The following is a 23,834-nucleotide window of genomic DNA, read 5'->3' as shown; positions in this document are numbered from 1 at the left end:
AACATGTTTTTTTCTGATGTCTGTCTGTGTGTTAATAACTACTTCATGTATTCATTTCATCGTCATAATAAACTTGTGATGCTGTGATTTAGTTTGGAAACCCTCGACAACGAGATCGCACATCTCAACTTTCACATTTGATTAGTATTTAAAATCCAAAATATTTAAAATCTCCTCAGTTCAAACTCATCAGACCCCCTCAGTTTATTAAAGTGTATTTAATGATTTTTAATAATCATGAGACTGAACAGATCTTCAGTCCAAATGCTTTTAAATAAACAATCACACAAGAAGAGTGTGAGGGGAATAAACAACAACGAGGGTTTGAAGTTAAATATTCTGCTGAGAGGCTGAGAGGCGTCTCCTCGCTGAGCTCGTCTTATTCCACAGAAGAATATATTTATTTATGAGCTTAATTGCTCTCTGTTTAACTTTTTTATTACGTGTTCATACTCACCATAAAGCCAGAATGCAGGAAATATTTCCCCAGAGGGACGACCGAGTTTTAGATTAAAAAGTGAGGAGAGGAGAAAGAAGTCCCCGTGTTCTCATTAGCTCGGGTGTCGGGACGGTGAAACTGCATTAAAAGTTGCTCACAAGTTTTAAACGCAGTTTTAAACACTTGTAATGACAAACAAAGAGAGCGTGTTTATTAACTGCACGGCCGGCTGCAGTGGGAAACAAAAGCTCTGATTGTAATGTGACTCCTGGCACAGCTGATAAGCACTATAGACGTTTTAACCCCAATGAAACATCACCAGATTAAATATCATAATTCAAACAATGAAGCCCGTGGCGCCCAAGTTGGCGTCCGAGTTGGCGTCCGAGTTGGCGTCCATTATCAAATTGATCATGTGATGTATTTTCTTGCATCGTTTTTCACTCCCTGTAAGTGCCAAGGCGAGTTTGTTCAATCGATTAAACCGCTGTCTGCGTTACCTCTCTTTCTTCAGCAGCTCCTGGCTGATGTGGACCAGCTGCCCAGATGCATCATGGGACTTCTTGGTCATAGACTCCAGCTCTGCCTCCACGCGCAGATTCTCCCGGGCCAGCGCCTCGGATTTCTTTTCCCCCGAGCGGACTTTGCTCTCCAGCGCTGGAGAGATAGAAAAGAAAAGGAGGTTTGTGATGTTTCCAAAAGAATCAGCCGGGATGTTGTTGTTTATTTAAAAAGTGTTTACATCGTTTTCAATAAAGGGAAGTGCGGGAATTTATGTTAACAAAACGATGTGATGAATAATCGGCCATGACCTCCTTTGATGACACAGCGGGCGAGAAATAGATCTCTTATTGTTAAAACACTGACTACACACACGTGTTGTTTTCATTAACAAGATGAAACAGATTGTTATGATGGGATATCCAACACTCAGAATCGGAGATATTTCCCGCCTAATCTGTCAAAACACGGGCAGGAGAGGAGTGGTGTTTGTGTGTACAGAAGAAGAACGGGACGCCATAAACAAAGGGCAATAATGGCGTTCAACAAAGAGCAGCACCTCTGAGGTCGTACATGGGGGCGGAGCTACACGCTGACTTTAGTTGCAAAAAAAACAAAAAAACATCCTTGACATTACTCTCTCAAAATCCACAGGATATTTAAAAATCGTGTGCTTTGTGTTTTACAGATGAGGATTCTTTTGACCAATCAGCAGACTGCAGTGTGTCTAGGTACCGCCTTTAGGGTCAGATCAGTACGCTTGGCACCCCAACAGAAGGGAAGCAAGAAAGTAGGACGGTACGGTTCAGTTCTTTTTTGTACAATTCAAAACTTTTGACAGTTGAAACACAAATAAATGTGGACCGAACTGAACTGAACCGCTTGGTGGAAACGAGGCTCAGGTAACTAATACGACTAATGCTTCCCTTTATAAAGATCTGTGCGTTAAAGGCTTTAGATGCGATTTTTTTTATCCAGCAGATGTCGCCCTTGAGCTCCAGCATGAAACCAAAACAACTTGCGCTGCATTGTTGTGTTAGCATGCTAATGCTAGCGATCTTTATTATGCTGGTATCTTCACACTGCATGTAAATTTACCTGAAATGAGCGTGATCTAGAAACACAGTTAAGCAGTGAGTACAGTATGTTATTCTTCTTTTCTCTAGTCCCTCAATTAAACAACTTTTATACACGAGGGGAGGAGTCAGCCGGCCGTCCTGGCGATGTAAACAAAGTGAAGATAGGACTCTGAAAACATCACAGACAGTGGGACTCGGGTGTTACACCCATTGTAGACAGTCATGACTCACAGAGTTATTTTCAGAGGAGATACTTCATTTCTACATTTAAGTGTGAAAAATCTCATATTAAGACTTTAATGTTTGCCACACGGCGCACTGTGAAGGTATTTGGCGCTAATGTCCAGCTTAAAAATCTACTAAACTTTGGAGGGCCTGTCGAGGATTCAAACCGAGCTGATGAAGTCATGTTAAAAAACGAGCCCGACTCTGGAATGATGAAACTCTTCCTCTGTCTGCTTCATTGTTCATCTCCATTTTTCAACCGATTCATGTTTTCTTCAAAGTGTGTCAGTGTGGTTTTAAGAGCTAACTGAGGACTCTTTCAGGTCCTTTTGATGCGACGGGAGTTTGTAAGAATCAGCTCATCAACAGATTTCACAGCGATGATCAAAGCGCGTTAGACGGAGCGGTGTCCTCGCTGTGACTGACGGAAAAAATGAAGAGAGAGCAGAAGTAGTGAGACATGAGGGGGGGTTGTTCGCACGGCTCAACTAAGAAAATGAAGATTTCCACAGGACCAGAACATGAACGAGATGAAGGGCGAGACGCGTGAGCTCCCCTGCAGGCTACACTTTAAAAGTTCTTATTTTTCTTAGTTCTGTTGCTGGGTTTGAAAAGATGTGATCTTTCCACAGACACTCAAATATTCTGAGATAAAAAATGTCAGTGTATCAGGTGACAGAGCTGTGAAAAGGTGTCCGAATGCTCCTCGACATTTACCTCCGATCTGGGATTTGAGGCCTTCGACTTGGGACGTGAGAGTGGAGACTTCTTTTTCTCTTTTCAACAACTTCTCCATCGTTTCTGCAGAAAGACAAAAACAACAATCAGAGTTCAAGAAAACCAGGATGAATGCACAAAGAATGCACTTTTTTAACCCTTCTTCCTTTACATTGTTCTTAAAGGTCCCATATTCTGCTTTTTCTGGTTTTATATGCTCTTCAGTGTGTTTTCCAAGTGTCCTGTACATGTTTAGTCACATCTATGTGCAAAAATTCAAAGTCCACAGAAACACGGCTTCTCCTACGTCCTCCTGTTAGCTGTAGCATTAGCCGCATGTAACGCTCGGTTCTAGCCCCCCTCGATAAAAATTTGTCAGTCCAACGTCATTGTCAGTGTGAGATCACTGATCTAAGCCCATTGGCTCGTTGTGGCCCTGCAGCTCATGTTGCACGCCCGCTAACTTCTGTAGCACGCCCACGGCATGCTGTAGCCTGCGGTAGCACAGTAGTGCTAAGGTGCTAATGTTTATGCTCCCCTCGGACGGAGCCAGTGGCTGCATTCCCAATATGGTAAAAGAGGCGGGACATTTCTGAGAACTGTGCTGAGCAACTGACCAATAACGACAGAGCAGATCGGCAGACCAATCAGAGCAGACTTGGCCCACGTGGGGTCTAACAGTGTGGGCTCAACAGAGTGCAGCTGACGGACTCAGAGCGGAGAGGGAGCAAGGAGGAGCAGTTCATGAAAACAGACACTTTTTTAGAACTTTATCTATTGTGAACGTACAAAAGTAGGAACATAGATTAAATATAAGAACCCCAAAAAGGGCAGAATATGGGCTCTTTAAAGGTCACATTTGATGCTAAACACACTTCCCCATGTTCCTCTAACTCTAACATGTGTCTCTAGTCTGTCTACAAACCCCCCAATGATGAGAAAAGTCCATCCTCTCTGTCTTCTGCCTGCTCCACTTTTCAGAAAATGTTTTCATGGTGAAGAGAACAAACAAAGAACAAAACAGAAACATAATGGGGACAGGTAACAAAAGGACCAAAGATGGGGATGTCTGAAGGGAGGGTGTTCAAGAGGGTGCGTGGCTCATACACCAAAGGCTCTGTCTCTATAGGTGCAGAGTCTGGTGTGTGGTGTGGACATGCAAAACAATATTTGAACCATTTGACAGTCCTAAAAAAAAAATATGACTTTTGTTACCTTCGATGTTTTGTTTTAGCTTCATCTTCTCGTCTGATATTTCATTATCTTCAATCACCTGTAAAAGATAGAGCAGTGACACGAGTTAAATTAAAGTTGTGTGCACATTAGAAACATCTTGACTTCTCTTCATCCTCTCACATTTGCATCGTTGGACGTGTAGCGGTCGGCCTGGATGGCCTGGAGCTGGTTGGCCGTCACCCTCAGCTTCTCCTCCAGTTTCTGGATCTCCTCCCGGCTCTCGGCTTGAGCTTTCTGCAGAGCCTGGTAGTCCTTCATCTTCTTCTCCGACAGCTCCAGCCTCTCTCTCAGCTCCTCTGTGCTCCTGTCCCGCTCCAGCTGACGCTTCTCCATCTCCCCCAGCCTCTGCTCCGCCTTCTGCAGCTTATCCGTGGCCACGTCCAGCGCCTGTTTGCCGCCTTTGGCCTCCTGCTCGGCCCTCGACGCCTGGTTCCCCTCTGCCAGCTGCTCTTTGGCGTCCTGCAGTCGAGAGCAGAAGTCTTCGCGCTCCTTGGTGAGAATGGCGGCTTCGATCTTGTGCTTGGCCTTGAGGTTCTCCACCTCCAGCTGGTGCTCCATCTTCAGGCTCTCCAGAGCGGTCCTCAGCTCCTGGGCGTCCTGCTCCTGACCTTCTGGAGCAGCACGGTCGCTGCTCAGCGTGGCCTTCAGCTCCTCCAGGGAGCGCTGGTGGTCGCTCACCAAAGTGTCAAATTTAGCCTGAACAGGGGAAGAGGGAAGAGTTACTGGACTGCGTCAGCCGATCTCAAATTTTAAGAAGCTCCAAGAAGAAGGAAAACAAAAATCTGGTGATCAATTTTCCAAACTTTGAGAAACAAAAGATCCTGAGAATTTAAGTGGCAGATAACCCTTTGAATAGAATTAAAATGCCATCCATCCATTATCTACCACGCTTTTCCACTTCAGGGTCTGGAGCCGATCCCAGCTGTCATTGGGCGAGAGGCGGGGTTACACCCTGGACTGTTCACCAGCCAATCACAGAGCTGACAAACAGAGACAGACAACCAGCCACACTCACATTCACAACGACAGACAATGCCCTCTGCCTCAAGTTAGGTACTAAGGTCAAAGGTCCCAGGATCATAGATTCTAAGTCCCTGAACTCATCTGACTGATGGAGATAGACATACAAGAAACAGTGATGAGGATTTAACATCAGTGATGAAACACGGAGTTCAGAGCATGTAAGCTTTGTGAGGAGGCATGAATGTATAAAAAGTCTAAAATTATCCCAAATGCTAATTCAGTTAGCCAGTTAATGGCAATTTCCAGTATGTGTTAGCATCAAGCTAACAAACTATATAATATACATCCTGGTACATTTGTGAGAAATTGTGCCAACCCAAGAGAACAACATGCACCAGTCACAACCGTGTGTGTGTGTGTGTGTGTGTGTGTGTGTGTGTGTGTGTGTGTGTGTGTGTGTGTGTGTGTGTGTGTGTGTGTGTGTGTGTTGTGCTTGTGATCAGGTGTGCAGGAGTTGGGCTGCAGCTGCACATCATCTACAATCAACTCTGCTCCAAATACTGGACTTCACCTGCCCCCCCTCTGCCCAGATCGTCGACTCTGTTCACCAGACGGTCTCGTGCAAGTCTCTTCTAATTTCTGCATCTTTTCACTTGCACCTGTTTTTTCTCTGCCTACATCTGAACTCCTGCGTCCACTCTGGATCGTCACTCCCTCTCTGGATCTCTGGACTTGGTTCACCTCTCATCCCGTGGATCTCTGGACTCAGGCTCGTCAGCCTTCCTCAGGCTATTCATCTGACCTGCTCTGCTCCTCTTCCCTGGCACACCGCTCAGACCCTGCACTCCCCCTGACCTCGAGACTCTCACTTTAATTCATAGCACTTTTTGTGACCTGCTTCATTGTCTGGATTCTGCATCTGGTTTCTCACCTCGCTGGCCTCCACCTAACACTGAGGTTTTTTTTACACTTGTAGCCGTCGGCTGTTTTTAGAAACATAACGCTCACATTGATTTTTCAGCTAATAAAGCTCTGAAAGAAATTAATCAGAACAAACTGCTCTCTGACTTTCAACCTTTTGCCTCTTCTGCATACATACTTTTTACGACTCAGAGCTTACTGAAGTGACCCTCCAGCTTCTGCTAAAGTTTTTTAAATAGTTTGTGATGTTTTAAAAAAAAGGAATCAATAGAATACCTTCCAGGTGTCCATCATGTCCATGTTCTCTTTGGTGGCCTGTTGGACTTTCAGCTTCATCTCACTGAGCTCCTGGTTCTTATTCTCCACCACCGCCTTCAGCGCCTCTACCTCCTGCCGGCTCGCTGCTGCCGCCGCCGCCGTCTCATACTTCTCTTTGAGCTCGCTGCTCTCCGACGCCAGCTGGTGGAGGGTCTCCGGCTGGGCGTCTGACCCCGGGGCGAGTTCACCGCCGTTTGTCGAGTTTGCGTCGGCTCCTCTCAGTTTGGTCTGCAGGTTCTCGATCTCGGCCCGCCGCAGGCCGAGCTCCTCCTCCAGCTGCACGATACGACTCTGCTCCTCAACCGTGGTTTGCTGAGGAGAAAAAACAAAACAAAAATCCATCAAATCTGCTGGAAGTTTGTTCTCTGATCGCAGAAGGAATATGTCACATTTTGAATTGCAGTAACAGGTGGAAAAAACCTGCAACAGATCGAGGTCATTCCAGAGAAAAGGGGGAGCAGAAATCAGGCCTCAGGAAAAAAGGAAACTCAAAGGAAACTCCTGAAAGGTCTTTGCAAAGATGAAAGAAAATCCAAGTGCATTCCAGTAATTATACAGTACCAATAAATCACAAGACATTTGCAAACAGTGACACATTGTCCGGCCTGCTTCGCTCTTAAGATAAGAGATTATTTTACACTTAAACATAAACGTTTTATTTATGGTGCGCATAAGAATAATGACCACTGTCGCTTTAAGAGTTCCCTCTTAAAGCGACCTGGAAGAGGAAACTCCTTCCAGGCAGGTGAAGATGTTCAGAAACTCTGTTTAGGGTATTTATGTTTATTATTTTTTTAATTTTAGGGAATTTATGTGTAGTTTTGTTTCTCCTCCGATGGACGTCATCATGTGACGCTTTCACTTTTGTTTTCATGAGATTAGTGCAATGACAGACGTCACCAAGCTAGCGCTGGTGCTAACGTTGCTAACTGTACTTTTCTCATGCTAACACATACATGCACAGTTACTCTCCCACCATGTCGACGAGCAGAGACGCCTGATTGGACGACTTTGTAAAATGAAATGGTTGTTGCAGAGGACTGTTTTCGAATGTCACATTGGCGTGCTCATGACAGCCGTAACAGTGTGTTTTACGTTTTCAAGAGGACGAAGATGTCTTTGAGAACTGATTGTGTGTGGACGGGATTCTTTTATATTCCCGCCTACGTGTGGACGAGGCTTAAGAAGTTTTGAGTTCATATTAAGATCCCTACCTCAGCAGTTGTTAAAACTGCGTAAAAACTGTAAATGTTGGAAACTCAAAATCCAATACTGACAAACATCTTTGCATCATGCTCAACTACAGACAATTTTAATTTTTGAAATGTTGAAAATTGGTCCCTAACTTTTCAGCCTCCTGCTCCCTCTTAACTTTGTTTCATCCACTGAATGGCTTCAGGGTTAGGATGCATGTAGGACTGCAGACATGTCATTTAGGACTATTTACATGTTGTGCCCTGATCCAGCAATTCCAAGCAAAACTAAACTACAGTTATTATTATTTTTTATTAATGAATGATTGAAAGTTCATCTCAAACCATCTAACCAAACCAATCCATCTAGAGTTATTAAATAAAGGAGCCGGAGAATCAATGTGTCACCGTTCAAATATTTGTGCAGAAAAGGATGAAAAGATGAGACGAGAGCACGGCCATTCTCTGATCATCTAGAAGCAGCCAAACACACTCTGTTCACACACACACACACACACACACACGGCTGGAAACATCCTCCACACACTCGTACCCAATCAAAACAAAAAGAGAGATTAAGAGAGAGGAACCCGCTGCACGGTGCCCCAGGTGTCATCTCCTCTGAACAGCATTCAGATTTCAGCAGCACACACACAGAGGAGTGAAAGAGTAAAGAGAGTCTATGCAAGGTTAACGATGTCCTCGACAGCGTCTGAAGTTTTTTCAATTTGAAGTCAGGAATTGAGATAGCTCGGCGGCAGATCAAAGGCAGAAAAAAAGATCAAGTCCCTTTGTCATCACCTTGGTTCTCTTACCCAACCTCAAGGATGCTGCATCATGAGAGCATCTTCCCTGTTGGCAGAAGCAGACCTTACTGCATGTTGTATATGAATCAAGAGTTTAGTTTTTTTTTCTTTTGGTGCCTGACGACTTAAAGACAAGGCTAAAGCGTTTGATCTGTGACTGAAAAGGTGTGTTATTAAAGGAGGCTTGTTTTCCACTCTCAATAGAAAGATTTGTCTTGTTACCATAAAATAAGAAAGACCGACTGATTTCACTCAGCAAGTCTATTTGTCTGACTTCTAGTCTTATCGTAAACCACATCCACCTGACAAGTCCAGATGAACATCTTATATTCTTTACTCATTTAGTACATCTCATAAAAAGACACTTAAAGGTCACACATGATGCTAACTTTAAGAAAACTAACATGTGTCTCTAGTCTGTCTACAAACCCCCCAATGATGAGAAAAGTCCATCCTCTCCATCTTCTGCCTGCTCCACTTTTCAGAAAATGTGTGCTCAAACAGGCCATTTGGAGATTTTCCCTTCATGACATCACAAAGGGCAGTAGCCCCTCCCCCAGGTGGGTGACACTCCCACAGCTAGGTGTTTGTTCTGCCCTCTGAGTCTGCCTTCTCACCGTAAACAATAGGACATGGAGCGAGAAAGACTGAGACACCCAAGACCTTCCAGAGAGGGGGCATGGTCAGACACAGCTCATTTACATATTTAAAGGTACAGACACAGAAACAGCCTGTTCTGAGCAGGGCTGAAATAGAGGGGTTTATAGACATGATCAAATACAGGATCAGAGTGGATTTAGAACAAGAAACTTCACACACATGTTTTGAGGAGCTCTGACACTTCTTTAAACTTGTTGAAGAGGAGGAGGAGGATATGTGACCTGACAGATATTTTATTTATTAATATGAATTCAGGTCTGCATCTCTGCTTCTTCTTGAGTCCAACTTTGAATAAAAACCAGAGAAATGTCAACATGTGAATGTTTAACTTTCTGGTTTGGACGTAGCACACCGAGGAGAGAGGACTGATATCATATCTCATAGATTTTTCTGCAAACCTTCAAAATCTGGATTCAGGTCACATTACCTCCGCTGAATAAACCATTTATCCACACTTCTTTAAATCTCCGCATTTTTCCTCGACTTTTGCCCCAAAAAGCTCCTCCAGCTGAGAGCTTAGTAAAATATGTGTTTTTTTCTGAGGTCAGCGTCTGGGGAAGCTGCCAATCTGTTAAGGAAGGGTTCAAGTCCAGATCATCGTCTCCCTCCTGAAGCGTCTCTAAACTCCTCGTCTCTGATCTGAATATATTTTACACTAAAGGAAACACTCTCACATCAAACCTTAACTTTGTGTATATCTTCTTTCTTCCTTGATGATATTTAAAGACATTTTAAAGATGTTTAAAGGTTATAGTAAACAGAGGAAGAAGAGTTGTTATGTGTTAATAATGCAGATAATTACCTCCAGGTCTCCTTTGGTGATGGATTCCTCCTCCACTCTGAACTGGAGATCCTCCACTTTCCTGTAAAGCGGACACAGAGGATCCCTCAAATAAACATCTTTGGATTGTCTGAGTGTGCAAAAAGGTTACTCTCTCACTCTTATACTCATTCTTTCTAAACTAAACATGTGACACTCTCGTCTGGTTATTTGTCAGAAGCACTCCTCCTGAAATCCTCTAGAATTTTTCAGGAGTGCAAATGCTAAAACGGCTAATGATGCTAATGAAAACAGCTGTGATGTCACCTTTTCTCTTCCTCCAGCTGATTGGCCAGCTCCAGTTTGTCTTTCTGTGTGGAGGCCAGCATGGCTTTGACCTGCTGCAGGGTGCTTTCATTCTCCGTCATGTACTGTGGAAAGTTAAAGGAAGGCTGTTAAAGACACATGCAGTACTTCAGAGGACAGATTTTAAAAAACAAAAAAGTGTCCTGTGTTAGCACCTGCATGTGCTGCGCCTTGAAGATGCTCAGCTCCTTCTCCACCTCACTGATGCGGCTCGTCGCTTTGGCCATCTCGGCTCGCTCCAGGTCCCTCTCGGCCAGCAGCTGCTCGATGTGCTGCTGCTTCTCCTTCAGCGCCTCCTGCAGGGCCGTGGTGCCCGAGATCTTACGGGCGTAACGGGACGACGTCTCCGTCAGCTGGAGGGGACAGACGAGATCAAACACGAGTTACAGACTCACACTCGAACCCCTCAAGATCACAATCTGCCTGAGATTAAAATATTTAAAAGTATTACTGTGGGAAAAAAAAGAGCTAGAAGAAAAAAACATCTTCAAAAACACAGACAGGGAAGAAGTGTTTGTGACCTTGACATGCAGACTGCTTTAAAGTTATAACACATTAAATATTTGATCATGAAAAGTCAAAGTCGTGGTCTGAGGTGCGTTTAAACTTTCCAAATATGGAAGCTGAAGATCTTCTGAAAACACTGAAATGAATTCAGCCACCTTGAAGATTAGCTACGCCTTTGTATTTTTAATCATTGTTGTATAATTTATGGACATTTTTTTTTTTTCTGTGACTAAAGGAGAGACAGAGGATGAAACGTACGGCTTGAGCTGGAATCAAACCTCAGTCTTCAGTCAGGACTCGGCATGTGGTATGTTACAGGAAAAGTTCAGTACACTCCAAGCAACACTTACAGCCTTCAAACGCCCCTTTGTCCAGAGTTAACGTCTCTAAAGGTCAGGGGGGAGAGTAGGCCGGTACGGTCCGGTACTCTGTACCACTAACAGATTCAGTCACCAGAAAGAGCAGACAGCAGCTGCCTGCCAGAACCAAAACCAGAACCAAAACCAGAACCAAACTATCTTGAAGTTTTGTTTTGTGTCTGTTTTTTTTCTAATGGTTTTTTTCTTAATTTACTTTCCTAATTTATTATTTCCTCTCTCTTCTTGCTCCTTGTCCTAGTATGCATGAGTGTGAATGAGACTCCTGGGTAGGCTAGTGTGGAAACAGGCTATCCCTTCGGAGTGGGAGTAGGATTCCTGACTCGGTGGGTGGGTACGGGGTTAACTGGGATGGGCGGCGGGAGAAGGCAGGAATGGGGTTTACAAAAGATGGCCACAGTACAATGTCAACTCTTATGCCAACTGTATGTTTTCTTATCATCTGTGCAAACTAATAAAAAGATTTTAGGGGAAAAAAACAGACACGGTCGCACTTCCAGCATTAAACACAGAAAACAAAAATCAAATGATTAAAAGAAAAGACAGAGATGTAAAGTTCTGTGGATAAAGTCCTGTAAATAAAGACGTATGGAAGATGATGCTGAGCAAGAAGTGTGTGTTTTTTAAGGAGGCCTGAAGCCAAGGAGAGTCTACTAATGTCTACTTTCACCCCTGCTAATGGTGCAATATTTTCTTTGACCACTAGAGGGTGCTCTGTGACAGGATTTCTCCCTGATCTTTGAGACACTTTTTGTATTCTCCATGGAGGGGGCAGAGATACAACATGAAAACATTTCAAAAATCAGCCAGAATGAATGAATCACATCAGGAACAAGAACTGTGATGGATTACCCATCAATTCTAAAGATTTTAAAACAGGTAGTGTCCACCTAATGTCTTCAGGAAGGGGAGTTTAAAGCCTGACTAAGATTTTAAACTTTTCTTTAAAATAAAGCTGCATCCTGCTCTTAAGGTACAAGGTTCAGGTTTCTTTGGCGTCCCAATAGCTTCATACAAGACCAGACAGGATACATGGATACAAGCACGGTCGATTACATCAGGTCATAGAGAAGTCCTCACACAGACATCCACTCGAGTTTAAAACATCCTGACATGGTTGAAGTGCATCATCTTGTGCTAGCTTTGTTCAGCATGTGCTCCAGCTGCTGGTACAAAAACGTTCCTGTAGCGTTTTGTTTTCCTCTTAGGAGGAGAAACAAACCGACAGCCTGAGCGGAGAAGCTGAACCTCCTCGTTTAAAGGATGAGAACAGTCGTGGAGTTAAGAGCTCAGAAAGAGTAAGGATCTGACAGGTTGGACTGAGACTCAGTGATAAGTTTGCTCGCCCGTTTGACGATTTGATTGAGAGCATTTTTTTGTTTTTAAAAGACAGGTTACCAAACCGTGAAACGAGAGAAGAAAGACAGGAGCTATAAAACTAAATCATCGAGGTTTAATCGATGTGAAACTCAAACATGCTATGACGATAACATCCCAAAACACAGGTTAGTATTTAGGTCATGATGAGCGTGTGAGACAGAGAGGAGTGTTTCCTCACATGACTTCACACAGACAGATAAACTGATGTGGTGCAACAACAACGAGCGAGAAAACACAAAACAAGAAGAAGAAGAAGAAGAAGAAGAAGAAGAAGAAGAAGAAGAAGAAGATCGCTTAACAAGTCTTAGAGGAAAGGTGTTAGATGCTGTCAACATGGGGTTTTCTTTTCTCCAGCAGGAGCAGGAGGTGAGACTTCAAAATGTCACTTTTAATATCAGTCAGCTAGCTAGCGTTAGCGTGTTAGGCTACACTCTCAGACTGTCTCACAGTGAGTGAGTGAGGGACCACCACAGAGAATATCTGGCTCTCCATGTAGCACCATTACAGCCAACGTTGAAATACAGAAGCGTAGGGCTCTTTAACCACATCTACAGTTTACACAGGAGCCTGATATGCATATTATTTATTTTCTTAATTGCACGCACTGCGGCTCGGGCTCCTTCTCTGCGCCAAAAGAATAACAAGAATCCAAACTGGATGTCCCTCCAGTCATATTTTCCTACAGTTTTCCGTCGTTTGTTGCTAGCGGGCGTGCTAACGTCGCCTCTTGCACTCGTGCTGGGTTCACTGTCGTCGACTTCACTTTTTGCTGCTCGATGTATCTGCCGCTCTTTTCTTTTTAATATTTCCCGTTTGGAGCCGTTTGTGGAGGAGGCATTTTTTTATTTGCTAATAAGGAAAAACATGCAGGAACTTCCAGTATATGAGGATGTAGCATTCATCGATTTAAGAACACAGGTGTGACAAGTCGGCTGCTGAAGACATTTTTTTTTGCGATCTTCTTCAGAACAAATTTAAGAAAAAGCGTTGGAAGGTGTCGGAGAATGAGAGCCCTGCAGTCTGAGTCTTTAAAGACATGACAGTAAGAAGTCAGGGCCATTTGGTGCAGCGTGCTCTGCTTCATGATTTAGAGTCTCTTCTCTGACTGCTGTCTCAACCTGCTGACAACAATTAAGGAGAGTAAAGGGAGTGTCTTCCATCCCAGATCTGGCTCCTGACCAGCAGCTAAAAATCGATGTGAGATACCCCGAAAGTCTCCTCTGTATAGACCGTTGCCAATAACTCCTCAGGATGTTTGTCTGTCTTAAAGGTACAGCGCTCTGCACGTTCTTCAGAGAAGAGCAGAATACAAAGTCGATAAAGGATAAAGGAGAGAAGTCAGACAGTGAACCCGTTCATAGTCCTGATGTTGGAAATACAGGACAGGAAGATTCACATTTTACATGTTTGGTAGTGAAAGAGGAGGAGACAACACGAGGGTTTTTTTTCTTTTGCTAAGGATGTGCACTATTAGTCGACTAAGGCCTCTTGTCCACTCAGCATTTTTTTTCTGAGCGCCATCGTCTTTTTTCAATTGTTCCCAACAAGGAGAGAGTGTTCCCAGCAGAGAGCGGCCGAACGTTTAAGTTTGAAAATATTTAAACTTTCCAACTTTTTGATTTGATTTTCAAATCTCTTTATTTGTTTTTATTTTTTTTACTGTGTTGTCCTGACCTTGTCTGTTTGATTTTTGTTGTTCATGTTTACATGACACCAGTTTGTCACTCTATTGCACCTAATAAAAAAATAAAAATGAAAATAAAAAATAAAAAAGTAAACTTTTCAGATCGGCGCTATTGACGTCACCGGCGCTCTTTTCAAAATGTATGATATTCCCTGTACTGTAGTTTTGCCGCCTACAGATCGTGTCTTGTAAAAGTGTAGATCTAAATGAATCATCAACATGTTTCCCAAACTAGTCGCACGTTTCACAGCCGTGTTCTTACCAGTCCGGTCCGGCTCGGCCGTCCGCCCACGGAGGAGGCCACCGAGCTGACGGAGCTGATGGAGGAGCTGCTGGGGCTGTGGGCCAGAGAGGAGACCCCCATGGCCATCCGCTTGCTCTTCTTGGCCTTGGCCGGGCTGGTGGACGGGAAGCCGATGCGGATCACTTTGTGGATCGGAGCGAACAGGCCGAACTTCTGAAGACACTGAAAATATCTGCATGAAGAGGACGGAGAGGAGAGAGTTTAAAAAAACAACTTTACAATTACGTACCGCAATACAAGCAGGTTAAATAAAGTCCTGACAGGTGCAAATTATTCTGGCTCTGAGGGGTAGCCTAGTGGTTGGTGCCCACGCCATGTATGGATACTAAAGTCCTCCAAGTGGGCGGCCCGAGTCCAACCTGTGGCTCCTTTCCTGCATGTCATTCCCCACTCTCTCTCTCTCTCTCTCTCTCTCTCTCTGATTTCTGACTCTACCACTGTCCTGTCCTCCGAACACACACTATAGCACACCTGTCAGCTTAACACATTTTAAAACTTAAAAACTTCTAAAAGCCTAACCATTGTTATTTTTAAATGCAAAATAATGACATTTCAAACATGCAATTGATCATAATTAACTACTAAAATTCAGGGATTAAAGGCGGTTACAAATTTGAATCGTTTGACCGCCCTAATTCTGATAACATTTGGTGAAAATTTCACAATAAAGTCAAATCTTTGAACCAAACTTCGGTAAAAAAGAAATGAACGTGCTTCTGAATTCTTGTCGGCTTTAAAAATTTGCTTAAAAGTCTGTGAACATTTTAAACATTTTTATTAAGTAGTAAAATCTCTGTGGGATCTTTGGATGAGAAGAAGCTCAATGAATATAAAGTATAAAATCCAGCTGAGTGAGCGGCAGAGAGCAGCGGTGAGCTGGACGGTCAGTCGCTGTGATTTCATGGACAAACACACGAGAGGACAAAGAACAAACAGAGTGAACAGATGGAGCCACAGTCCTCCGCTCCGTTTCCTTTTAGGGGGAAAAGCAGAGGAATTTAGGGAGCCTGAAGCATACACAATGTGTGTGTGTGTGTGTGTGTGTGTGTGTGTGTGTGTGTGTGTGTGTGTGTGTGTGTGTGTGTGTGTGTGTGTGTGTGTACCTTGTACCAGCTACTGCTCCGTCGTTCTTCCCCAGGGGCTCGTCCAGCTCGACCCCACACCACTCCCCCTTGGCAAAGTCTGTCTCCCCGATGTAGCGTATGACTCCCATCTTAGAGCCGCCCACCTGCAGCAACAGAGGAGGAAAGGTTGTGATTAAAGGTCCCACTGCTAGCTGATCCTATTTAACCCTTTAAGCACCATCATTGAAACTGGATGTTGTGGTTTTATTTGGAATAAAGTATGCCTTAAGTTAAACTGTGAGGCAGTAGCTGGTGAGCTTAGCACAAACAATGGACACAAGTGGTAACATGTGGCCTAGCTTGGATTTTAGCTTCAGTCTGACCCCTTTAAGTCGGTTTTCCTTCCCTGGATTTGTATCCTTGTGATTCCTTGTGAGTTAAGACCTCCGCTACTGATCTGAGTCGAGCATTTGGGTTTATTTTGCTTTTGAACTACAACAAATTAAAGGCAGGGTTGGTAATTTATCGAAGAAACCAGCATGATTTTGAAAGTAGCATTCCCTCAGTGCTCCGTCTGCACCCCGCCCCCCTCCCCTCTGTGCTCCCTCTAAAGCCACGCCCCCTCACTTACATGCACAAGCATCGTTGCTCCAGAAGTGGACCTCAGCTCTTCACAGTATAAACTCCTAAAGTCATCGGTGACGAGCTTTGAGTGTGAGCTAGAGCACGCAAGAGGTAGAGAGCGAGCAGGGAGACAGGGAGGCGTCTGATTGGTTCATCAGATTGGTACCTCATGGCAGACATTGGTTGAAGTTTTTACAGACTTACAAACTGATACAGATGATGGATTTTCTTTGTTCCTTTTTCAGAGAACATGAGTTATTAATGTCTGTCAGGACCTAAAGACAATTTACACCAGAATCTTTAAAAAGTGGATCTGGAGGAAATCACCAACCCTGACTTTAAATGTATAAACTCTTAAACTCGGCGACTGAGCTCACACGTCGCTGGTGCGCCTCAGTGCTGATTTAACCTTCTCCTCAGGGCTGTGTTTGAAATATCTTTCCCCTTCACTTGTTCACTTTTCCTCCTGAAACAGACACTCAAATATTTACTATATGGAAGCAGAGAAAGGGGAATTTTAAAACACACTTCTGTTGCCCTGTAGAGGCGACGCTCTAATGGCTTCATTTCATGCTTTTTTAGGTTGATTATTTTACCCCAATTACTGCCAGAGCACCAGGGCGCCTAAAAAAAGAAATCTGTGTTCAGCTTGTGGATATTTCTAGCCAACAAACCAAAACGTGTTCTCTTATCCACTTCAGCTGGTTACAAAATAAAAGTTATTTAAATTGAAAAGCTTTTCTTTGAGGTTATTTGTTTCACTTTGTGTCTTGCAGGTTTTTCCCCACTGATAGATATGCATCCAAATAAAATCAAACCCAATATTTTCCAATAAAATGCAGAGAAATATCTGTTTTCCGAGACTGCCACATGGTCTCATGTTGCAGCTCTCTGCAGTCAGAAAACATTATAGCATCTGTTATAATGATCTCAGCAGTCCAGCTTCTGTGTGTCACTCTCACATGGTGAACATGTGTGGATGAGACACAAAAAATCTTCAAGACTTGCAAAAAATTCTGAGTGGTTTTTCTTAATCATCAAAGAGAAACACCAAGCATGGCAGGAACTAAATACCAAAACAAGAACAACAAACTACAACCAGACAATCGCTGAGCACAAAATGTTTCACTCAAATTAAGTTTAAAAAAAGCGCCTTATTCTCTACCTCTGCCGACTCCCAATAACTTCCAAAAAGAAAGTAGAGAGCAGATCATTCAGCATCACATCTGCTGTTATTTACACTTTAAAGGGGCAGTATATAACTCTGACACCTAGTGTTTAAAATGGGTACTGCAGTCTAAATTCTAAACATTGTAGAGAGCTGTCTCCCCCCCTCCTCTCTAGAGTGGATGCTCACTCAGGTCACCATGTGGTGGACTCTGAAGCTTCAGTGTTTATCCAGCTCTGCATGGGTCTGTAAACCTTTCTGTGTTCTAACCTCTCTCCATTTTTCAAAAGCATCTCCAATATTGATCCTAGTTTGAGCACGTTTCTGCTGGTGGAGCTTATTAGAAACATGCAGAGGCTTTTTAGGTCGGGTACAATCACTTCTATCTGAACCACTTCTCTTGCCCGCTTCCATCGCTGCAACACCTGTTGACCTGATAACTGCTCTCATATCTGGCAAACCGAGGGGCGTCCAAAACGGCCGTGTGGGGGGGGTCGCCTTAAAAGCGCCTACCTTCTCTGGTCCAAACAAATCCAGAGCATTCAGGAGCAGAATCTAAAGTTAGAAGGAGGACATACTGGCTGCTGCATTGTTGTCAGAGAAGCCAGCACTTCAACATAGCATGTTTCCTTAATGTCTGATCAGATAGTAAGATACCTTTATCATCTCATTCAGTAGATATGTTGACCTGGAGAAGAAGGTTCTCACATGTGTGGAAACAGGTCTCGTATATAACACTACTGACTGCTGGGTTTAGCTTGTGTGAGTCACTCTTCAGCTCTCTGTGGTCCACTCCTCCGACTTGTTCGTCTCAAAACCCACTGACGCCAAGGAAGAAACCGTGGCAAGAAAATACTCTGTTGTCAGAAGACATTACACTGAGACGGTGAGCCGTCAGCCTGACTGTGGCATGTCTCAGCAACTCAGCGTCAAAGTCAGCACACGCCCCGTCTTGGCTCCTGTTGTTGCCATCTTCATTTAAAATCTTTGGTCTAAATGACTTGCAGGTACAAAGAAATTTGGAATTGGTCCACAGATCGCCCCAGCTGGCAGCCAATCACAAGGCTGTGATGGCAATATAAAAGTCCTTGGAGGCAGCAGTGCTCGATCAAAGAGCATCCACTAAATTCAGTCTATATTGTTGTTTTAAGTGCCTCACTTATACTGCAGGTCAAACCAACAGGTGTTGCAGCGATGGAAGCGGGCAAGAGAAGTGGTTCAGATAGAAGTGATTGTACCCGACCTAAAAAGCCTCTGCATGTTTCTAATAAGCTCCACGAGCAGAAACGTGCTCAAACTAGGATCAATATTGGAGATGCTTTTGAAAAATGGAGAGAGGTTAGAACACAGAAAGGTTTACAGACCCATGCAGAGCTGGATAAACACTGAAGCTTCAGAGTCCACCACATGGTGACCTGAGTGAGCATCCACTCTAGAGAGGAGGGGGGGGGGAGACAGCTCTCTATGATGTTTAGAATTTGGACTGCAGTACACATTTTAAACACTAGTTGTCAGAGTTACATTTGCTGCTCCTTTAAGCAGCTTTGAAAATATTAAAATTAACCATATCACGTGCAAAAACAAGTGACAGAAAACATTCCTTTAACCTTTCCAAAAGTCTCTGTTAGCAGAGTCGGCCTCTGGTTACATACTGAGCAGCAGAAAGGCAGGTCTGCTCAGACATCAGGAGGCGAGCGGTGACAGTAATCATGTGTTTTGCCTCTGAGGTTGTCTCTCCGTCTGGAAACATTTCTGCAGCTCTTTTTTTTTTTTAAATATTCAGAGTAACAATCTCTTAAAGCGAACCTCTAGGTGGCTGCTGTTTAGTCGCCAACAGACAGTTTTGGAACTTTATTTTAACCTTAAATCTTCTTCTCATCACAGCTCTTAGCAGTCGGTAACCATCATACCTTAAAGGCTTTATATGTGATTTTTTGATCCAGCAGATGTCGCCCTTGAGCACCAGCATGAAACCAAAACAACTCGCGCTGCATTGTTGTGTTAGCATGCTAATGCTAGCGATCTTTATTATGCTGGTATCTTCACACTGCATGTAAATTTAGCTGAAATGAGCGTGATCTAGAAACACAGTTAAGCAGTGAGTACAGTATGTTATTCTTCTTTTCTCTAGTCCCTCAATTAAACAACTTTTATACGCGAGGGGAGGAGTCAGCCGGCCGTCCTGGCGATGTAAACAAAGTGAAGATAGGACTCTGAAAACTCTGAAAACATCACAGACAGTGGGACTCGGGTGTTACACCCATTGTAGACAGTCATGACTCACAGAGTTATTTTCAGAGGATAAACTTGATTTCTACATTTAAGTGTGAACAATCACATAGAAAGCCTTCAAAGAGCTCATAGTGCATGTTTAACCCCCCTAAGATATTATGCAGGCCCGCTTGTGGAACCTGCAGTTTCTTGATTTCAACCAAAAAGTGTTTCTTACTCCTGCTACTATACACATAATTCAATACCTAGCAGGAGAAAAAATAGAAAAAAAAATAGTTTTCTGCCCATGAAGTGTAATCTGTGTCCACAATTTGTGCTAATTTCACCAAAAATGTAATGGCGGTGTTGCGTTTCCAGCAGCGGAGGAGGGGGCGTAACACAACTGCATGGCTGCCCCCGCAGTGAGATAGATTACACGGGAGACGCTTAAAGAAATAGATGGATCCACTGATCAATGTGTCAGCATCGTCTCTGCTCTCTTAAGTGCTGAAAGTAATCCGGAGTGATTTACAAACATTGAGCAGGAGGAAGGCTTCTCGGGCTGCCCCCGTGTGCAGCTGCACAGGATCTGATGTTACGATCCCCTGTGCCCATCAGTTAATGGAAAAGCAATCTGACCCAGGGCCAATAATTCCTGTGTACACTAATAAGGGTCAATGGGAAAATGAGGATAAAGCCGATAAAAAAATGATCTCAGCCAAGCGGGTTATTTTTACTCATTATGTAATAACCTTTCATATTTTTTTTTCGACCAGGTTGCACAAGAGGATAAAAATACAACAGAAGATGTGTGAAGGCAGACTTTCAGTGATGGACAGAAGAGAGAGAGAGACGCAGAGTTTTCCTCTGGGGATCGACCGTATCACATTACACCGCATGACTCCGTCTTTACTTAGGGCATCATAAAACAGTCGTTCATCTTCCACTGGGACTTTTTAAGATGATCAACTCGTCGCAACTCATTTTTAAATAATCAATCAAGACGTAAAAAGAATTGTGATTCCAAGATCTGCATCGGTGGAGAAATTAACCATACGTCTTGGTTATGATAAGTGAGGGAGAAGCTCGAGTCCCACTGGCGTTGTTGTTGTCAGAGCCGTGTTTACATGGACGGGACGGGAGGAAGAATGAGCGACTTTTTGATCCAGTAGGTGTCGCCCTTGAGTTCAGCATTAAATCAAAACAAACTGCTGTTAGGCCACGCCTCCTCTCTCCTCCAGAGACACACCTCCAACCCCTCTCCACTCTCGTTCACATGAAGGAGTTATCAATTAGAACACAACATAATGAAACACCATTAAGCGCAAAGTGCGGACAAAATTGCCCTCGTCTCGAGCTGCGATCACCTGTGTCCTGCATTGTTGTGTTAGCATGCTAATGTTAGCTCTCTTTAGTTAGCTCGTAGCTTCACATTTCATGTAAACTGACACAGAATGAGCGTGATCTAAAAACTCTTACTAACATCCAAATAATCAGTGAGTATGTTCTTCTTCTTCTCTCTAGTTCTTGACTAAAACAGCTTTTATACACAAGGGGAGGAGCCGGCCGTCCCGTCCATGTAAACACGGCTCTGACAACAACACAGCCAGCGGGACTCGAGCTTCTCCCTCATTGTAGACAGTCAGGACTCAGAGACACATTTACACAGGACAGACTTCATGATTTATTGATGTGGAACATGTTGAACATTCTTCCTTTAAGATATTTTTGAGCAGTCACTGTTTTAGAATCCACTGATACAAAAATCCAAATCCAAACTGACTCACCAAAACTCGATCTCCGATTCGTAAATCCTTATCCCCTCCTTTCTTCACAGAGCCGCTGTCGGACATGTTGGACCCGGACTCGTTTCCGGTCTTCACTGCACTGTTAAGCAGCCCCTCTCTGAGCGGTACCACCACCCTCTGGGGGCCGCCGCCCAGATGAGACAGATTCAGAGCAGAGAGCGACTCAGTGGAGAGGCTGTCGCTCCCCTCCCCGACCGGCTGTCGGTTGAGTTTGGAGGGCCGCGTGAAGATGCCCTGCAGCGGCTGGCACTCGAAGTAGCGCACGCCGCCCACTGATCCGTCGTTCTTGCCAACTAGGTCGTTCAGGATCACGCCGGCCCACTGTCCCGGGGCGAACTGGGTCTCCCCGAGGTAGGCGATGACACCTGGTTTGACCCCGTTGACCCAGACCTGCTCGCCCACCGTGTAGTCCCCCAAAACATCGTCGCCCTCTTCGGTTAGTTTAGTCGGTGTGGTGGGCTTCAGTGGACAGTCTGGAGGACAGAAAACATGTTACATGTTATTTATAATATCATTTATAATGCTGCAGAGAGATGATAAGAGGAAGATCAAACTCAGGGTGAAGATATGAAGAACATAACACAGATCAAACCTGCAGACAAAGAAAGAAAGGGGGATAGATTGTCAGGGAATCGTGTGATAGTGTTTTTCTTACATTTAAAAAAAAGGAGACACAGCGATAGAAAAAGCACAACAGAGGAATAAATGACTCAGTAAGAGGGCAGTGCAGATGTAACAGTGGCTCAGCATAAAAGAAAAGGAAGAGGCGGTTTAATAAATAAAAAGAGGGTCGATAAATGAAAGAGTGAAAGAGTGATGTGACGTCCTGCTCTCTGTCTGTCTGCATGTGTTTGGTGTGTTTGGCTTCCAGGCTTGGCAGACAGTAGTCAGAGTCAGGAAGGCCATTAGTTCTCTGGGAACATCCAAGCGGCCAAACTTCCACGAGAGGCTGGCTCCAGGAACACAGGAAGTCACATACACATGACTGGCAAAAAAGCCGTTTTTACAGCATAAATTATTATTATTAATCAATTTATTGAACATGTTAAGAAAATACAAACACAAAATAAAAAGGAAAAAAAAAAAAAAAATGGATCCCCAACAAATAAATAACTCAAATAATAAAGTTCATGTTCAAAAGGCATATGAAGAAGTTAAAAACGTTTCTGGTCCTACCCATTTTTATGCATTATTCAGAGAAAAATCAAAATGTTTTCATCAATCAGTGAATGATGGTGGACTTGTTGGCCAAAACAAATTCAGTTTTTAGACAAAACAACAACACAAATAATGGGAACAGATTAACCATCAGCCAAGAAATAACCAAATAAAAAAATAAACATGTATACATAAGGCTTCATCTATTAATATTTACAGTCTATGGGTACACCTGAGTCCATCAGGACTCTAACATCTCTCTCTCCTCTCTTTCCTCCCAGACCTCCAGCAGCTGCTTTTGCTTTTGTTTGCACTTCACTCATCCATACATCACATTCATGACTGATTTGACACATTTACATAATTCTGATTGTTTTAAGTGTTTTCCTTTAAAAAAATGTTTCATGTGTGATTCCCTTCTTTGTCTCTTCACTTTTAGCCACTTTGTGACGGTGACAAGTGAGGACAGAACAAACAAAAAAGATGTCAGAAATGACGCTATAGAGTGATACAAAGAGAGAGAGAGTCTTAAACACTGCCTACATTGTGACAGCACCCTCGTTCACAGTCCAGTAGTCATGCCAGCAAAGAAAAAAAAAACCTGCTTGTGTGGCATCATGCAGCTCGACAGCGCGGTTTGTGCACGATTAGGCGTTACTCTAATTCCTCCTGAAAAGTGGGTCAGAGAGAGTCGGTATCTGTGATGTGCCGGTGATTAACCCCGTCATGCAGCGATGTGATATCGCCTGTTAGACGCACACATGAGCTGGATTTATTTATTTTTTTATTCCACAGCAGTCTGTAAACCGAGCAGGGCAGCATTAGCACGCAGTCTGCTGCACCGCACTGCCAGTGAAAGTCTGTGTTTATCTGTGTGTGTGTGTGTACGTGTGTGTGTGTGTGTGTGTGTGTGTGTGTGTGTGCAGGATGAGTCAGTGCCAGCGCTGTCTGTCTCCCCCGACACCCTGAGAGAGGGCCCGGGGGGGGGGGGGGGTTTGTGTGCAGCCAGTGGTTGTTGCTCTATGCCTCTGTTGCTCCCATATGTTGTGATGTTGTTGAGACACATTCAGCAGAGATGCTAATGAGTCAAACTTCAAAGGGTTTGCACTTCATGATAAAGTCTGGGGGAAGATGTGCAGCTCGGGGGGAAAGTTTCTCACACTGATTATCTTCAACATGATGTGAACTCTGCTGCAGAGTTTAAGGTCAGACATTTCAAGTATGTACGGTTGCACGAGGTATTTGTCTAGTGAGTAAGGACATGCCGGTCAGTGCCTGCATGGAGGCTGCAGGTGGGGTTGTTTCTACCACGTCATGCAGCTCATTTTCAGAAAAACAAACCCACATATCGATGACTATTTGAGT

General features: G+C 43.8%; 1 protein-coding gene across 3 annotated transcripts in view; it reads right to left on the bottom strand.

The window, feature by feature from the left end:
* The window catches only part of clip2 (CAP-GLY domain containing linker protein 2), a 43,325-nt gene that overhangs the window by 6,490 nt on the left and 13,001 nt on the right, over positions 1 to 23,834 (bottom strand). For 2 of the 3 annotated variants that reach the window (XM_020655500.3, XM_020655501.3), the window contains exons 3-14: positions 21,291 to 21,784; positions 15,540 to 15,664; positions 14,395 to 14,608; positions 10,340 to 10,537; positions 10,146 to 10,249; positions 9,861 to 9,921; positions 8,394 to 8,444; positions 6,358 to 6,711; positions 4,318 to 4,893; positions 4,177 to 4,234; positions 2,962 to 3,045; positions 940 to 1,096 (exon numbers count right to left, since the gene is read on the bottom strand). In XM_020655500.3, the coding sequence (XP_020511156.2) occupies positions 940 to 1,096; positions 2,962 to 3,045; positions 4,177 to 4,234; positions 4,318 to 4,893; positions 6,358 to 6,711; positions 8,394 to 8,444; positions 9,861 to 9,921; positions 10,146 to 10,249; positions 10,340 to 10,537; positions 14,395 to 14,608; positions 15,540 to 15,664; positions 21,291 to 21,784 (2,476 nt within the window). The remainder of the gene's footprint in view (positions 1 to 939; positions 1,097 to 2,961; positions 3,046 to 4,176; positions 4,235 to 4,317; positions 4,894 to 6,357; positions 6,712 to 8,393; positions 8,445 to 9,860; positions 9,922 to 10,145; positions 10,250 to 10,339; positions 10,538 to 14,394; positions 14,609 to 15,539; positions 15,665 to 21,290; positions 21,785 to 23,834) is intronic. The other variant, XM_020655502.3, reaches the window with a different exon arrangement.

Source organism: Labrus bergylta, chromosome 14 (genome assembly GCF_963930695.1).
Source record: "Labrus bergylta chromosome 14, fLabBer1.1, whole genome shotgun sequence".
Lineage (NCBI taxonomy): Eukaryota > Metazoa > Chordata > Actinopteri > Labriformes > Labridae > Labrus > Labrus bergylta.
Note: the sequence above shows the minus strand (reverse complement) of the source record. Positions and strands in the feature narration are given on the sequence as shown.